This window comes from Sciurus vulgaris, assembly GCF_902686455.1.
Source record: "Sciurus vulgaris genome assembly, chromosome: 2".
Taxonomy (NCBI): domain Eukaryota; kingdom Metazoa; phylum Chordata; class Mammalia; order Rodentia; family Sciuridae; genus Sciurus; species Sciurus vulgaris.
The window spans coordinates 42,291,848-42,309,678 of record NC_136462.1 but is presented as its reverse complement, the minus strand read 5'-3'; the positions used below and the strand labels follow the sequence as shown (position 1 = coordinate 42,309,678).

The following is a 17,831-nucleotide window of genomic DNA, read 5'->3' as shown; positions in this document are numbered from 1 at the left end:
AGAAAAAATAGAAAAGTCTAGAGAAGGTGGAGATTTATTCATATGTACTTTTCACAGTATATGTAGTTAACAAAATTCCAATAATTTCTGCTTAGCAAAAACATTCTTAAATTTATAAAACTTGGAAACCTGATCATTTTACCCCTGCCCTAGTGTTTATACTAGGGTCCTTTAGGTAACTACTCACGTGTACATTTATATTGTTCATTTTATTATTATGTTTTGCAGTGCTGGGGATCAAACCCAGGGCTGAATGAGCTATCTCCCCAGTACCTATATTGTTCATTTTAGTTCAGCAAAATGTTGAGTAGCTGTTTGGTGAAAGGCACAATGCTATAAAGTATGACAGTGAACACCTTACCTTCTAATGGGAAAGACAGATGCTAAAAAGATAATTACACAGAGCATTTTGGAAGCTTGCAGGGCTTATTAGCATATATGTTGAAGATGAGGCTAGCCTGGCAAATGAGTCATTGAGGAAGATTTAAAAGAAAGAGTTCTGAATTTTAACTTGTGTTAAACTGTTTTCAGATGATAATCATCATTTTAACCTATCAACCTAAATTACTATTATGATTTTCAACCTTGTCCATGGTAACTTAATAGAGAACCTTGTACTGATTGGTATAGAACTTTATTTTCAAGTTTAGTATTTTTATTATTGCTTATATAAGTAACCTGTATACTAATGATACTTATTGACTATTTCCATTGCTATTATTCTAAAAGATAGTACAATGTATTTATTATTATTTGAAATGTTTTAGTTATGTGTATTTTAACAACTGTTGTTTAGAGTTACCATGAAGTTAGTCTTTGCTTTACCGTAGAGTCAGTCTTTGCTCTTCCTTTATTTTTGGAAAAAAAGAATAAGGGTAATATTTGTAGCATATAGATTATCTAATAAAAGTCTTAGTAAATTATAAATGTTTTTGTAGTAGCTTTTAAATTTGTTGAGTAAGGAGTTAAGCAGTATATTTCAGATTATTGGATACAGCCATGTACAACCTTTGTCATCATTTGCATGGTTATTCAAATGTATGTTTGTTTTTCTGTATGGAAATGAGCTGAATTTTAGAAACTTTCCTCCACATATGCTTATACTTTTGACTAGCAGATGGTTGTAGTATAACTGGAAAACTAAGCTTCATTTTAGAGGAAAAACAGGGGCTCTATTTTGGTATATTCCTGGGGAATAAAAACATTAATTATATTGTTGAATGTACAGTTGACATACATCTACCCTTCCCCCTCTGTGTGGATATGAGCTAAGATTGTATGACTTTTTTGTGGCTCTTCTAAAGACATTTTTACCTTTAAAGCCTCATCTATTATTCATATGACAACAATAAAATGACAAGGGCTTCAGTTTATGTTCTACTTTTGAAAGCCAACAAAATACATTGTGGGTATTTTTCGAGACTCAGTGCTAGGACAGATACCATTCTGCATACATTCTCTCTTCCCCCGGTATTATTTATTCTGTGACTTTGCCCATTATTTGATGCCAATGATTGTACAATTTCTCTTGGGTTTGTTTTATATTTCTGTCTGCCTTTTTGGATTTTTTTACAGTCAACAATGTTGAGTTGATTGAATGGACCATCTTAAATTCTTTAACAGTTTTATGGAGGTATAATTACTATAAAATTACTCATTTAAAATGTACATTCCAGTGGTTTTTAATAAATCATTGAATTATCATTTCATGCTCTACTTTTAGTATATTTCATTATTCCAAAAATGTGTGTCATATACTCATTTGGAGTAATGACACATTCATGCTCCTAGCCTGTAGCAGTCATTAATTTGCTTTCTGTCTCTAGTTTTGTTCTTTCTGGACATTTTATTTAAATGAAGGTTATACCATATGTGATCTTTTGAGCTGGCTTCTTTTAATTAGTATAATGTTTCTGAAGTTCTTCCATGTTGTAGTATGTATTACTATTTCATTGTTTTTTTAATTGCTGAATAGTACTGTACTCAACTTATTATATGAATATTGAATGAATGAATTCATATTCATATTGTATGACTATACTACATTTTGTTTATTCATTCATTAGTTGATGGAAATTTAGATTATCTCCACTATTAGGCTACTGTAAGTAAGGCTTATATGAACATTCATGTACAAATTTTTGTGTAGCCATAGGTTTTCATTTCTCTTGGGTAGGTACTTATACATGGAATTACTAAACCATGTAATAAAGGTACTTGTAACTTTAATAAAAACTACCAAATTAATTTCCAAAGTGACTATATTAGCGTACATATTCATCTGTTATGTAAAAGAGTTCTAATTTCTCCACATCCTCATCAACACTTTTTATTGTCTGTCCTTTTAATTAAAGCCATGTATTTCATTGTGCTTTAATTTGACATTTTCTCTGAAGATTAATGATATTGACCATTCTTTCATGTGATTATAGGCCATTTGTATTTCTTCATTGGTGAAATGTCTGTTAAAGCCTTTACCCATTTTAAAATTATCTTTTTATTACTCAGTTATGAGAGTTCTGTATATATATTCTGAATAAAATTTATTTATAAAATAAGTGATTTGCAAATAATTTCTTCACAGTCTGCATTTTATCTCTTAAAAAAAAAAATCTTTTGTCAAGGCTTCCCTTTCCTAATTTTCCTGTTCCTGCTAGTTTGTTCTCTCTTGTTTTCACATTTTAGTTTCCATCTCAGCTATACAAGATTGCTACCAGTTTTTAGTTTTAATAACAATCATTATTCTTTATTTTCCCTTTTCACCGTATTTCTTCCCCCTTAATTACAAAAATATCTGCAAACTTGACCTGCTTCATTCTGGTTCTTTCTTTGGCAGTATTTTCTGTTTTTTTTTTTTTTTTTTTTTTTTCCTCTAAATGCATAGCTCTTTTTCTATCAAAAATAATAAAGATTCCATGATCTATTTTAAAATTTTTATAATGAAAAATTTCAGAATTATCAAAATAGAAGACTAATGAATACTCATGCGTAATGCCTAGATTCAATAACCTTTAATATTTTGGCATATTTTCTTCATAGATATGTATTTTTTTTCTGAACTAGTTTAAAGTAATTTACAGTTTTCATGAAATTTTACTTTTAAATTCTTCAGCATGCATCACCCTCTGACCTGTTCCTGTGTAGGACATTCTCAGAAATTACTATTATTACATCAAAGAAAATGAACAATTCTTTAATATAACCTGATACCCAGTACATTTTCAAAATTTCCCTAGTTGTCTACCAAATGTCTCATGTTTTACTCTCCCCAACTTAGTACTAAAACAAAGATTCTTATGATTTTTATTAAAAACAATTAAATTTTCTTTTTAATCTAGAAGAACTCTACCCTACCCATTACTTTGTAGTTCTTTCTCATGATATAGATTTATTGAATAGAACAGAATGGTTGTTTTGCAGTATGATTTTTCAGACCTTTCCTCCATGATGTTATTCAATAAGGTCCCTAGCATATTTTAATTATATATGGTGGTAAATATAAAATATACCCATTTGGCCCATTTAGAAAATAGTCCAATAAAGGTAAAAATATGAATATTTCATAATTTTATCACCTAGAGATAGCCACCGTTAAAATTGTTTTATTATGCAAATATAAAAATAATCATATTGATTATATACTTAATATTTTATTGATTTCTCATCGAACAATTTTAATGGCCACATTCTGTTTTAGATTCTTATTTAATGGATGTTTACTTAAGTTTTCCAATATAGCTTGGACACTGTTTCCTTTTGGTTTTTCACAGTATAAAATGTGATGAACAGCCTTATGAATTAAAGTTGATTATATTCTGATTTTTTCCTTATGAATTCTTGCATGTAAAATTACTAGGTCAAAATATTTAACAGTTTACTAAATTGCTTTTCAAAAAAAAATTCCATAATTTGCTGTTCTGCCAGCAGTGTATGTGAGCATCTTTCCTTGCACTTTCTTGTCATATTGAATGTTCATTTTATCATTTATTTACTAATATGGTGGAAACAACCTATTCCAGCCTTGTTTTGAAGGCTCTGGTTTCTTACCTTATGAGGTTCAAATTAGCTGTGGTGTCTTTTCTGGCTGTAATTCAAGCTCTCTGTTTGATTCAGTTTCTTCCCACCCTCACTTACCCATATATCTGTTCTCTACTTACGTTTTCTTATTTTGTTGAGACACAACATATTGATGTGGTAGTATTACCATCCTCCCCATTGCCTTGCACTTGTGGAGCTTGGTCAGTTTCCGAAGTCTAGCCCACACTGCTGGTTTTTTCTTTGACCTTTATTGAATCTTCTTCACTTTTGATTTTCTGTAGCACTTATGTACCGTATGGCACCCAGAGAAGTTTAATTCATGTGTATGACTAGTATGTCAGACAATATGACTTCCTTGATTTGAATTCTCCTTTTACTGGTAATTTAAAATAATATCACATCGTGTTGGTGGAAACATTACATTCAATAATGTTTTATATCAACACAAAGCTTTTGAACATCCTTTTGCCTTCAGTCACTTAAAACCCATAAAAATTTTCTCATGAGTTGTTGTTAGAACATAATCTGATCTGTCAATGATTTAAAAAAAAAATCTTAATTATGTCAGTGAGGGTAAGTCAAGTTATCTAAGTTCTTCCTGGCTTTTAGCTCTCAGAAACTTACCATCTGTTGAAGATCTATAAGCAATCAACAAACATATGAAAAAATGTTCACCATCTTTAGTAATAAGAGAAATGCAAATCAAAACTACACTAAGGTTCCATCTCACCCCAATTAGAATGGCGATTATCAAGAATACAAGCAGCAATAGGTGTTGGAGAGGATGTGGGGAAAAAGGTACACTCATACGTTGCTGGTGGAGCTGCAAATTAGTGCAGCCACTCTGGAAAGGAGTGTGGAGATTCCTTAGAAAACTTGGAATGGACCTACCATTTGACCCAGCTATCACACTCCTCGGCCTATACGTAAAGGACTTAAAATCAGCGTAGTACAGAGATACAGCCACATCAATGTTCATAGCTGCTCAATTCACAATAGCCAGACTGTGGAACCAACCTGGATGCCCTTCAGTTGATGAATGGATAAAGAAACTGTGGTATATATATACAACGAATATTACTCAGCTGTAAAGAATAATAAAATTATGGCATTTGCAGGCAAATGGATGAAATTGGAGAATATCATGCTAAGTGAGATAAGCCAATCTCAAAACTCCAAAAGACAAATGATCTCACTGATAAGTGGATGATGACACATAATGGGGGGTGGGAGGGGGCAAGAATGGAGGAGGGAAGGACTGTATGGAGGGAAAAGAGAGGTGGGAGGGGTGGGGGGGAGGAAAAAAATAACAGAATGAATCAAACATCATTACCCTATGTAAATGTATGAATATGCAAATGGTATGCTATTACTCCATGTACAGACAGAAACAACATGTATTCCATTTGTTTACAATAAAAATAAATTAAAAAAAAAAAAAAAACCTGCCCTTAAGGAGCTCCCAGGTTGATAAAGAGGAAAAGCAAAAAAGAAACTTCCCATCTGTATCTCACAATGGCTTTTTTTTGGATTGTTAGATGGATTGTTAGAAGGCCAATTTGTGTATCATATGTGAATTTTATTTTACTATTCTCAACAATAAACAGAATTACCACCAAGTAATATTAATTTTTTTAATAAATTTCTCATATTTATCTCATGTATTTGTATATACACCCCTCCTCCCGACCTTTTTCTGGGAATTAAACCCAGGACCTCATGCATGCTAGGTAAGCAGTCTTACCACAAGAGCTGCATCCCTAGCCTGTAATTTTTTAATACTCTATTTTGAGTGTATGATGTTTTAAATATCTAGCTATTAGAATTTGTGTAAAAATTTCATCTAAACCAGCTATGATTCACTTTTTGACATTGTACTTTTAAATTAAGCAAGCATTATATTGTCTATAAATAAGCTAATAACAGTATAGAATGGTAGAACCTACCATGGACAGAAGTTAGGAGATCTGACTATAGCTATTCCATCTTAGGAAGATTCATATTTGGGAGATACTAGTTTCTATATTCATAAAATCAGGGAGTTAAAGGGAAAAACACAGACTTTGGAATTTGATAGACTTGACTTCTGATCCTCAACTTGTCATTAACTAGGTATTAACTTGTTCAGTCACATGTCTTAGCCCCATTTCCTTACTGATGGAGTAGGGAGAAAAGTACTTACTTCATGAAATTGTTTTGAATGCTAATGAGATAATGCATTTAAAACCCTTTGAAAAGTGCTTGGTGCAGAATAAACAATATTAACTATTATTAGATGATTTTTTTTAATGTCTCTACAAAATTCAGAGGTGATTTTGAATTATATGATATCATAACTTCAGCAGCTTGGGTATTGTTAATATTTAGGGAGTGATTAGTTTTATTGTTTTTTTTTTTTTTTTTTTCCTCTAATGACTTAAAAAAGTGGTCTTTCTCAAGAATTTTCTTCCCTGAAAAATGTTCCAGCTCTCGAAGATACATATTCTGAATTAGCCTTCCTGGGCCCTGCTCTTTAACTTCTCAAGCGAAAATGAAATGTTAATGGGGTTTTAATAAGTGTGCTTCTTCAATTGTGTAAGGTTTTTCTTTTTCCTTTTCCCTTCTCTGCTGCCTTCCTTACTCCTCCAGCTTATATGCAATAATGATACCAGACTTTTTGTATCATATGACAGGATAATTTAGTGCCTAGCAATTTATAACCAGGGTTTGATTACTATTCTAAGATTGTACTTGAACAGCTGGCTTCTTAACCTGTGTGCCTATGTGTAATGATCTCTACTCAGAAACACTGGTTAGAAATTGGATTACTATGTGATAGTTTCATGTTTATTTAGAACAATTGAAGCATACAGAGGTGAAGGATTAGAATAATCTAGAAGTTTAAGATGTTATGCCTCTATTTATTTGTTTTTTTTTTTTTTTCTGTGTAATTCCAGCCAAACAAATGAGGAAACCATATATAAAACTCATTATTTTTAATTGTGGTAAAATATATGTAACATAAAAATTTAACACTCATTGCCTCCATCCATCTCCAGGACCTTTGCAAATTCCATTTCTCCCTACTTCTATCCTCCGGCAACCACCTTCTACTTTTTTGTCTCTATGAATTTGACTACTTTAGAAACTCATGTAACTGGAATCATATAACATTTGTGTTTTTGTGACTGACTTATTTCACTTAGCATAATGTCTTCAGGTTTTCCATGTGTCACATATCAGAATTTCCTTCCTTTTTAAGGCTGAATAATATTTCATTGTATGTATGTTTATGTATATATTACCTTTTGTCTATTTATCCTTCCATGTACCCTGGGTACTTCCATGTACATTGCTTCTACCAGTGTATCATTATTTGGCTGTTGTAAATACTACTACTATCAGCATGCATGAGTGTATGAATATCACTCTGAGACTGTGTTTTGACTTCTTTCTGATATACATCCAGAAGTGGAATTGCTGGCAATTTTGTTTGTTGAGGACTGCTATATTGTTTTTCATAGCGACTATACCATTTTTCATTTCTAGCAGCAGTTCCTAAGAGTTCCATTTTTTCTGTGTCCTCATCGCTTATTTCCATTTCTCCTTTGAACAATACTCACATAGCTATAGGTATGAAATGATAATCTCATTGTGGTTTTGATATGTATTTCTCTAATAACTAGTGATATTGAACATCTTTTCATGTGGTTATTGGCCACACGTATACCATATTTGGAGACATGTCTATTCAAGCCCTTTGTCCATGTTTTGGTAAGAGTTTTTGAGATCCCAGTGTCAGAGATGCCATTAATATGACTAAACTAGCTAGGATGATGCTGCATGGGATTAAATTTGTTGAAGGGAAAGCCAGAAAGTCAGGTGCAAACATCTTAAGGGTTTGCATTTGTGATATGCATCCATCATAGTAATTTAGGACGAAAGAAGAATCTAAAGGAGGTAATATCAGAAAAGAATTATTATTTTTTTTATTTTTTAAATCTATTTTTCTTGTAAACAAATGGGATACATGTTGTTTCTCTGTACATGGAGAAAGGCATACCATTTGTGTAATCATACATTTACATAGGGTAATGTTATTTGATTCATTCTGTTATTTTTTCCCCTTCCCCATACCCCTCTCACCCCTCTTTTCCCTCCATACAGTCCCTCCTTCCTCCATTCTTGCCCCCTCCCACCCCCATTATGTGTCATCATATGCTTATCAGCGAGATCATTCTTCCTTTGGTTTTTTGAGATTGGTTTATCTCACTTAGCATGATATTCTCCAATTTCATCCATTTGCCTGCAAATGCCATAATTTTATTATTCTTTATGGCTGAGTAATATTCTATTGTATAAATATACCACAGTTTCTTTATTCATTCATCAATTGAAGGGCATCTAGGTTGGTTCCACAATCTGGCTATTGTGAATTGAGCAGCTGTGAACATTGATGTGGCTGTATCTCTGTAGTATGCTGATTTTAAGTCCTTTGGGTATAGGCCAAGAAGTGGGATAGCTGGGTCAAATGGTGATTTCATTCCAAGCTTTGCAGAAAAGAATTATAAATGAGAAAATAAGTGAATTAATAACAACCACAATAGTTTTTGAAAAATTATGAAATAGAGAAATCAGTTAGACATTGTTAAATAATAAAATGGGTTAAAATCAGAAAATGTGCACTATATATAAAAAATGGTTTTTATAAATTAGAATTCTATTCCCAGATGTATGATACATATGTAAATCTCAATGTAATGGTGCTGGATGGTTGAGTGATATTTTATTTTGTATACTTATGATCAAGTATGGTCATTAGGTCCTTCTATTTTAGTTAGCCACTATTTATTTCTTCTCAGAAAAATACCTGAATGTTTTAATTCAATTTAATTCTTAGCATAAAATTCTTACTTCCTCTATATACATATGAGATGCTTATTTGTTAAGTTTGATTCCATTGTAAAGACTTAGAAGACTAGACATTTATGTGGCAAAACTTTACAGAGGAGAATAATTTTGTTAGCTTTCTTTCCTAATTAGGGTTGTCAAGAAAACACTGATTACCAAACTATTTAATAAAAATAGGAAGATGTGATGGACTATGATTATATTTTTGCTGAGTTCTACATTGAACATTGCACTCATAAGGTTAAATTTGAACTTGATGCATTTGGTTTTCTTCCTTTAAAAGCTATGTTAGTAACTATATATATTAGTTATTTAATGTGGGTTTCAGAAATGTAATGCATTATACCTATGGAATAGCTCTAGTGGTTATTTTATTTTATTTTTTGGTGCCTAGATTTTTATTTCTAAATACCATTCTACAATAAAAGGATCATGGCTTGGAGAAAGGCTGATTCCAGAGATGGGGCAGGAAAAATATAACATGGACCTGAAATACCTTGTTGAATGAGAAAACATGGGTGTGTTTGAAAAACAAAACAAAACAAAAAAATGACGGGAGTCTACCTGAAGAGCCTCCCTTTGCAAATCTTCTAAGTATTTTTTACTTCATCCCTGATTTCTTCTGCTATCCATTGGCTATTCAGCAGAATTGTTGTTAGAGTAGCTTCTCTTTTAATTTTATCGTTGATATCTAATTTCATTCCATTATGATCTGATGGAATGCCAGGTATTATCTCAGATTTTTTGGATTTACTAAGAGTTGCTTTGTGGCATAAGTTGTGGTCTATTTTAGAAGAATCTGTGTGCTGCTGAGAAGAAAATATACTCGCTCATTGATGGATGAAATATTCTATATATGTCTGTTATAAAGTCTAAATTATTAATTCTGTAACTTCTTTATGTAGTTTTTGTTTAGAGGATCTATCCCAGTGGTGAGAGAGGCATGTTAAAGTTTCCCAGTATTTTTGTGTTTTGGTCTATTCTATTCTTGATATTGAGAAGGGTTTGTTTGATTTACATAGATGCTCAGCTGTTTGGGGCATAAATTTTTACAATTGTTATGTCTCATTGATGTATAATTCCCTTAAGAAGTATGAAATGACCTTGGTCCCTTCTGGTTAACTTTGGATTGAAGTCCACTTTATCTGATATGAGGATTGAAACTCCTGCTTGTTTATGAGATTCATGTGGATGATATTTTTTCCCCATCCTTTTACCTTCAGTCTGTGAATGTCTTTGCCTATGAGGTAAGTCTCTTGGAGACATCATATTGTTGGGTCTTGTTTTTTAATACAATTTGCCAGTCTACATCTTTCGATTTGATGAGTTTAGTCCATTTATATTCAGTGTTATTATTGAGAAATGATTTTATTCCCTGTCATTCTGATTTATTTTTAATTTTATTTTTAGTTTTAATTTGAATCAGTTTCTCCTTGGATTGACTATTCTAGTAGTTCCTTCCTTTGCTGGTTTTCACTTTTATTTTTCATTTTTTCTTCATGAACTATTTTATTGAGAATGTCTTGTAGTGTAGGCTTTCTAGTTGTGAATTCTTTTAACTTTTGTTTATCTTGGAAGATTTTTATTTCATCATCAATTCTGAAGCTTAATTTTGCTGGGCGTAGTATTCTTGGCTGGTATCCATTTTCTTTCAGAACTTGATATATATTATTCCAGGACCTCCTGCCTTTGAGGGTCTGGGTTGAGAAATCAACTGAGATTGGTTTTCCTCTAAATGTGACATATTGTTTTTCTCTGTGAGCCTTTAAAATTTTATCCTTACTATGTGTATTAGGCATATTCATAATAATGTGTCTCGGTGTGGGTCTGTTGTAATTTCATATATTTGGGGTCTCGTAAGCCTCCTATATTTGATTTACCATCTTATTCTTTAGGTTTGAAAAGATTGTGCATTCCTTTTGTTTGTATCTCCATGCTTTCATCTATCCTGATAAATCTTAAATTTGGTGTTTTCAGTTTATCCCATATTTCTTGGAAGTTCTCTTCATAGTTTCTTAATCTTTCCTCCATGGTCATCTTTATTTTCATGGTCAACTTTATTTCATTGACGTGATCTTTCACTTCCTGTATTTTCCCTCTGATTTCACTCCTTATGTCATCCTTTATGTTGCAGATTAGTTTAGCTATGTATACTCTAAACTCCTTCTCAATTTCTTCCACTGTAGCATCAGTGGGCTCTGTTATTGAAGTATCATGATTTGTTTGGGGGTAATTTGTTCTCTTGCTTTTTCATGTTGTTTTTGTGTCTACCCATCTAACAGTATGGATCTGAGGCAGTAGAATTTCTACCCTGTAGACTTATGGTGTCCCTGAAGGTTTCACTGTTTACAGGGAGACAAATAATAATAACAATGAATGCAAACAATATGCAGCATTAAACCAAATAGTTCCTGCTATAATGTCTACAGTGTTGTCATATTAAACAGAAATGATATGATCAGTTATTGCCTACAATAGAAACAGTAAGTTTGCAAAAGAGTTCACAATTTCAGTGGTGTACTGGGAGAGAACAGAAGTGATGTAGGATGTGATGATTATGAGGGAGAAGGAGAGAAGGTGGAACTAAAAAAGGAAGAATGAAAGAACAATAGAGATCAGATCAGCAGAAGAGCAAAGGAGAATCAAGGGAAACAGATAAGTGAGAGAAAAATACATATAAAGTAAAAATTTTTTTAAATTAAAAATAAAAAATAAAACAATACAAAACAAAGCTGAAATGTAAAAATAAAACATCCTAGTCCTCAAAACACTGGTTCATGAAAAATAACTGGTTTTGAAAATGCTAGAAATGAGAAAAGCAAAACAAACTAAACTAACTATGAAATTGTATAAATGTCCATGAATCATTAAGGTCACAAATAGAGAGGGGGAAAAAAAAAAAAAAAGAACCAAAAAATAAAATGTCAATGAAAAATTAAAGAATTATTTCTATGGAGTTCAAAAGATTCTCAGCTTCCCTTTTCAGCAGTGGTAGTTAGGTTGACTGGATTATGATGCTTGCTCCACCCTTAGGGTGCAGTTACTAGAGTGAGAAAGGTAATCCCATAGGCGGAACTCCTGGAGGCAGGGTTTAGGCTTAGGTAGGCTCCAGGCTCTTCGCTGAATACCTGTTGATCTGGAGATTTTAAGTCAGCACTCTTCCAGGGCTCAGCAATTGCTGGTCCATGCTGGAAGACTACACCCCAGGGTCTCCCTTGGGTTCCACTCATGCGGTGGAGGAGCCAGTTCTTAATTTACTCTGTTCCCTCTGGACCCCATGTTTTCTGGTTTCAGGTTCAGTCTCAAACTCAATCTTTCTTGTCCCCTACTTTTCCAAATTTCCAGCCAGGCTTTTCTCTCCCACTTGGTTCTGCAAGCCCCTGGATTGGAGGGGGAGGAGAGGAGGTCGGTGGGTTTCTATGACTACTTGTCTCTGTGTAAACCTCTCTCCACATTTGATTCTCTCCTAGTCACTTAGGCACACTCTATGTCATGCAGTGTGGGTTTGCCAGACCTATAATTCGGCTCAAACTTGGGTTTGCTAGGAATCAGCTTCCTCTGCTGCAGGCCCTCTTGGTACTGCAGCTGTAAAATGGTAACTTTCTGTCTTCTGCACATAACCTGGAGAGATGACAACTTCTTTCCCACACAAGGATGTCGTGCAATGTGTCTTTCAGTTTAGTCTGTCAGTGTCTTTGATCTCTAGAATCTCCATACCCAGAGCATACCTCATTCCTTCTAAAAATGCAGGTTCCTTTAATTCCCTTATCCCTCTAATTTTCTCATGGAGGGACTGTTCTGGGTGTTGTCTCTGGCTATGACAGCAGCTGTAGTGCTGGGGATTTCTTCTTTATTTTATTATATTCAACCTCCTGAGTCATTGATCTATTTTGAGTGTCCAGTATTAAATTCCAGTAAGTCCCCCCCACCTTTTTTTTTCATTCACCTATCTTGCTGAGAAGCTGCCTGTCTGCTTTCTTGGTTTTATGCTATGGAGCAGGCAGGACAAAGACCTTCTGTATTCCACCATTTGAAAAACCTCCTATTGGCTATTATTTTTAGTGTGAGGAATTTAATCCAATTTTGAAATGACTACAGATAACTAACAGTATGAAAGAAATATTAAAAGACACCAATTTCCTTCCTTTTTAAAATAGGGTCAACATATTTCATTGGCACCTGTTCACAAGCTTGAAGAAGCTCTCTATGAATACCAACCGCTGCAAATAGAGACATGTGGACCAAAAGTTCCTGAGCTTGAGATGCTGGGAAGACTTGGGTAAGTGTCCAAAAGAATTTCACATTGAGGAACTATGTGTAGGGCTTTCTTGCTGCTATTTTTAATTGACACTTTAACATGCTTAGATGTTGAGTTTATATAACTTGTTTTTTTTTTTTTTTTTAAGTAAGCAATACTTAATACTAAGTTTTATTTAGTACATTAATATTTTAGTGATCTTGTTAGGTTTCTTGAGAATGAGATTAGAACATAGTGTTCCCTTTTAAGGCTGTCCTTGGCAGCCATGTTGAAGTGGGTAGTCATTTTCAGCTCACCATTTTTTTTTGTTCGTTTTAATCTGGACCTTAACTTAGTAGTAAGCCAGTGAAAATATGAGTTGTGCTCCTTGCCATGTAAAAAAGTATAGATTAATTCAGTTTGCTATCTACAGTGAAACTACATTTATGAGAAATGAACCACAAAATATATTTTGTCAAAAGGTTTAATGTAGGTCTGGCCCAGTGACTTACCTGTCATATTATATGCATCCATTTTGGAAATATACCTGGGATCATTCTGTGAATGATGAGATGGTCAGTCTGTCTCATGGGAACAAGTGTGTATTTCTGAACTTGAAAGATACAGACACAGATGTTTATGGATGGAGCAAGTCATTTTTTGGTCTGGTTTCTCAATGTAAACTGTTAAATAGAAAACTGATCCAGAATTTATTGTTTCTTAACAAATGAAAATAGTGTAGAGAATGTTATGTGAAAAGAAATAATGGGTACAATGAGGCCAGGTAATTGGGGGAAAAATAAACAAAAGACCTTAACAGCAGAAACAAAAGATGAAATAAATAATAAAACCTACATACATTTTCAAAATCAAAATCTTGAGCATGATGCATAGCATTCTACATGTTATCATAGGGACTCCAAGATAAAGTTACAATTAAAGCGATGTATTGTTTACTTATCTAATGTTGGATAGATAGATCTTAAGGCTAGATGTCTTTAGTTCTGTATTCTTTTAAAGTTCCATAGCCTATAAGTGTCAAGTTAGTGGGATATGAAACAAACCTAAAACCCACCTTAAGGTAACAAACTTATTAAATAACTGCTCTGTATAAACTTGATGATATAAAGAATATTGTATTTTATGATGTAAAAATGTTAGATGTTGAATACACATTGATTTTTTAAAATCTCTTACTAAATTACCAAGAGCTGGAATTCAGTATCTCTAAAATAAATTTCTTTTGAAATCTTTTAATGTCATTGGAGATAAAATATTTACAATAGCAGTTTGTCTTTTACAAGGTTTTGTGTTTTCCAGTTTTGTCATAAAAATTAGCATTTGAGAGATCATGGAAATGGTGATACATAATAACAGTGCATTGTATATTGTATTATATATAGAGAAATAAACTGTGTGACTACAGTAGTACAAAGGATGAAAGGGGCAGGGTAGGAAAAGAAAGTTTGTTGTTATTGTTATTACTGTGTAGTTGAAATGGTATAGTGTTATCTGGAGAGAGACCATGGTGAGTTCAAGATGTTTAATAAAACTAAGAGACATAACCAGCAAGCCAATATCAGAGAAAATAATGGGATCATAAAATACTTAATGAGAAGTAAGGCAGGAAAAGAGACAAAAAATAATGAAGAAATCGAGCAATTAGAAAACAAATGGTGTTATAGATAAAATCTTAAATTATATTACAAGTTAAATGAAAATGCTGTAAACTAGCATAGTCAATAGAAACTTCTGTAATGATGTAAATGTTCTATATCTGTACTGTCCATTTTGATAGACAGTCATCGGATGTTTTTACTGAGCACTTGAAATATGTCTAGTGTAATTAAAGAACTGAATTTTAAAATTTGTATTTCCTTAAATTTAAGTAGCTACATGTTGGCAGTGGCTATCATATTGGACAATACAGAACTGAATACTCCAAATAATAATGATTGCAAGATTGGGTTTAACCCCCAGCCCCCAATTTAATTTTTTTTTTTTTTTTAGTTGTAGGTGGATATAAAACCTGTATTTTATTTATTTATTTTTATGTGGTGCTGAGGATTAAACCCATTGCTTTACATGTGTGAGGCAAGTGCTTTACCACTGAGCTACAACCCCAGCCTGTTAAGCTTCTTTTTAACCTCTACTTTTATAATGGTATAAAGCATATAACATACAATATACTATCTTAAATTTTAAGTGTCTAGTTCAGTGGTATGAAGTTGATTCATATTCACATTCATAACTCCCCATCATTTCCTTTTCTTCTTTGTGCCCAGCAACAGCCATTCCATTTTTTGTCTCTGTGATTTTTGACAACTTTAAATATCTCATATAAGTGGAATCATACAGTATTTGTCATTTGTGAGGGCATATGTAATTTAGCATAATGTCCTGAAGAGTTACCTAGCTATGTTAAGTATATATGACAGGCTTTTTAGGGCTGAGTGATATCAGGTTGAATGTATATACCTTTTTTACTTACCCACTTGTTCTTTGTTATGGTTTGAATCTGGAATGTTCCCCAAAGGTTCATGTGTTAGAGGCTTGATCTTCAAAGCAGCAATGTTCAGAAGTTGGGTTTGAGGGACGTGATTGGATCATGAGAGTTCTGAGCTCATCAATGGATCAATTGATCGGTTTATAATTGGTAGACTATATGGAAGTGTTGACCACTGTAGGAGGTGGAGCCTAATTGGAGGAAGTAGGTCACTGAGGGCATGCCCTGGAAGGATACATCCCTTAATTCTTTCTCTCCTCTTTTTTGTGTTCCCCTCTCAGGGCTGTCAAAGAGCTGAATAGCTTTCTTACTCTATGTCCTTAGGTCATGATGTTCTGCCACATCTCAGGCCCAAAGCATCGATCCAGTGAGACATGGACCAAAATAAAAGAGTCAAAATAAATCTTTTCTAAGTTGTTTTTTGTTACAGTGGGAAAAAAAAAAAAAAAAAAACCACAATCGTTATTATATAATATATATTTACCACGATTTATCCATTCATCCACAATTTATCCATTCTTCCATATTTGGTCTATTGTGAATAATGCAATGAACATGAGAGTACAAATTTGTTTTCGAGGCATTGATTTTATTTCCTTTGGATATATACCCTGAACAAGCTATTGCTAGATCACTTGCTGATTCTGTTTTTAAATTTTTTAGGAACTTCACACTGTTTTTCATAATGACTATATCAATTAACATTTTCACTAACAATGCACTACGAGTTCCTGTTCTTTATGTCTTTTGCCAACTATTGTCATCTATTCCCCATTTGGTAATAGTCATCCTACCTAGTATGAGGTGATATCTCACTCTCTGGTTTTTATTTCCATTTTCCTGATAATTAGTGATATTAAGCTTTATCCAGTTTTGGGGTTGATTTTTGTATATGGTATAAGGTAAAGGTCAAATTTCATTCTTTTGAAAGAAGATAACCATTTTTTTTAACACCATTTATTGAAAAGACTCACCTTTCCCCTTTGTGTATTCTTTATCCTCTTGTAAAAATTTTGTTGCTTGGGTTTATTTCTGGGCTTTCTATTTGTTTGTCTCTGTACTAGTACCATACTGTTTGGATTACTGTATCTGAAATTAGGAAGTTTGATGCCTATAACTTTTTTCCCCCCCTCAAGCCTGCTTTGTGTATTGTCTTTATGGTTCCATACAAATTTTCAAACTTTTATTTCTGTGAAAAATTTCATAGGAATATTAAAAGGGATTGTGTTGAATCTATCACTTTTGGTGCTAAAGATATTCTATCAATATTAATTCTCCCATGAACATGGGATATTTTGCCATTCATTTTTGTCTTTGCCAGTGTCTTATAGTTTTCAGTGTACAGATTTTTTACCTCCTTGGTTAAACTTATTCCTAAGTATTTTATTCTTTTTGCTGCTATAGTAAATGGGACTTGATCTCCTTTTTGGATCAAATGCTCTGGGTATAAAGAAAGACATCTAGAGCTGAAGAAATAGCTCGTCTTGGAGAGCACTCGCCTAGCATGTGCAGGGGCCACGGTTCAAATCCCTAGCACCTCAGAGGGGGAAAAAAAAAAAAAAAGACAGACAACTGATTTGTACATGTTGATCTTCTATATTGTTTATATAAGTACTGAATTTATTTACTAGTTGTATTCTCCATTTTGCAACAAAACACTGGTGGCAAGTTGTTTTTTAAAGAAAAGAGGTTTATGTAATTCACTGTTTTGGAGACTGAATGTCCAAGATCAGACAGCTCTACTGGTTCAGCCTCTGTAAAGGTCCTTCTGGTTGTGTCACATCATGGCAGATTGAATTTTGGTGGGAGCATTTACAAGAGGGAGAGATCACATTACTTAACAGAAAACCAGAGTGTGATTCACAGGCTGTGCTCACTCTCATCACAATTTGCTCTCTTGAGGGCTGCAACCCCAGTGACCTCCCACTAGGTTCTGTGTCTTAAAGTTCTATCACCTCAGCACTGCCATTTAGGTACCAAGCCTCCAGAACATGAATTCTTGAGGACAAACCACATTCAAACCATAGTATTTCATTCCTGGTCCCCTGAGCTCATGTCCATCTTATAAGGCAAAGTGCATTCTTTTCATGGCTAGTGGTGTCAGAGTTTTACTTGTTCCAATATTGCTCAAATGTCCAAGTCCAAAGTCTCCCCTGAGAC

At 33.3% G+C, this 17,831-nt stretch overlaps 1 protein-coding gene across 1 annotated transcript in view; it reads left to right on the top strand.

Moving 5' to 3' along the window:
- Positions 1-17,831, top strand: part of MNAT1 (MNAT1 component of CDK activating kinase) — a 240,167-nt gene that overhangs the window by 122,153 nt on the left and 100,183 nt on the right. Inside the window, exon 7 of the mRNA XM_079125841.1 lies at positions 13,086-13,207. Within this exon, the coding sequence (XP_078981967.1) occupies positions 13,086-13,207 (122 nt within the window). The remainder of the gene's footprint in view (positions 1-13,085; positions 13,208-17,831) is intronic.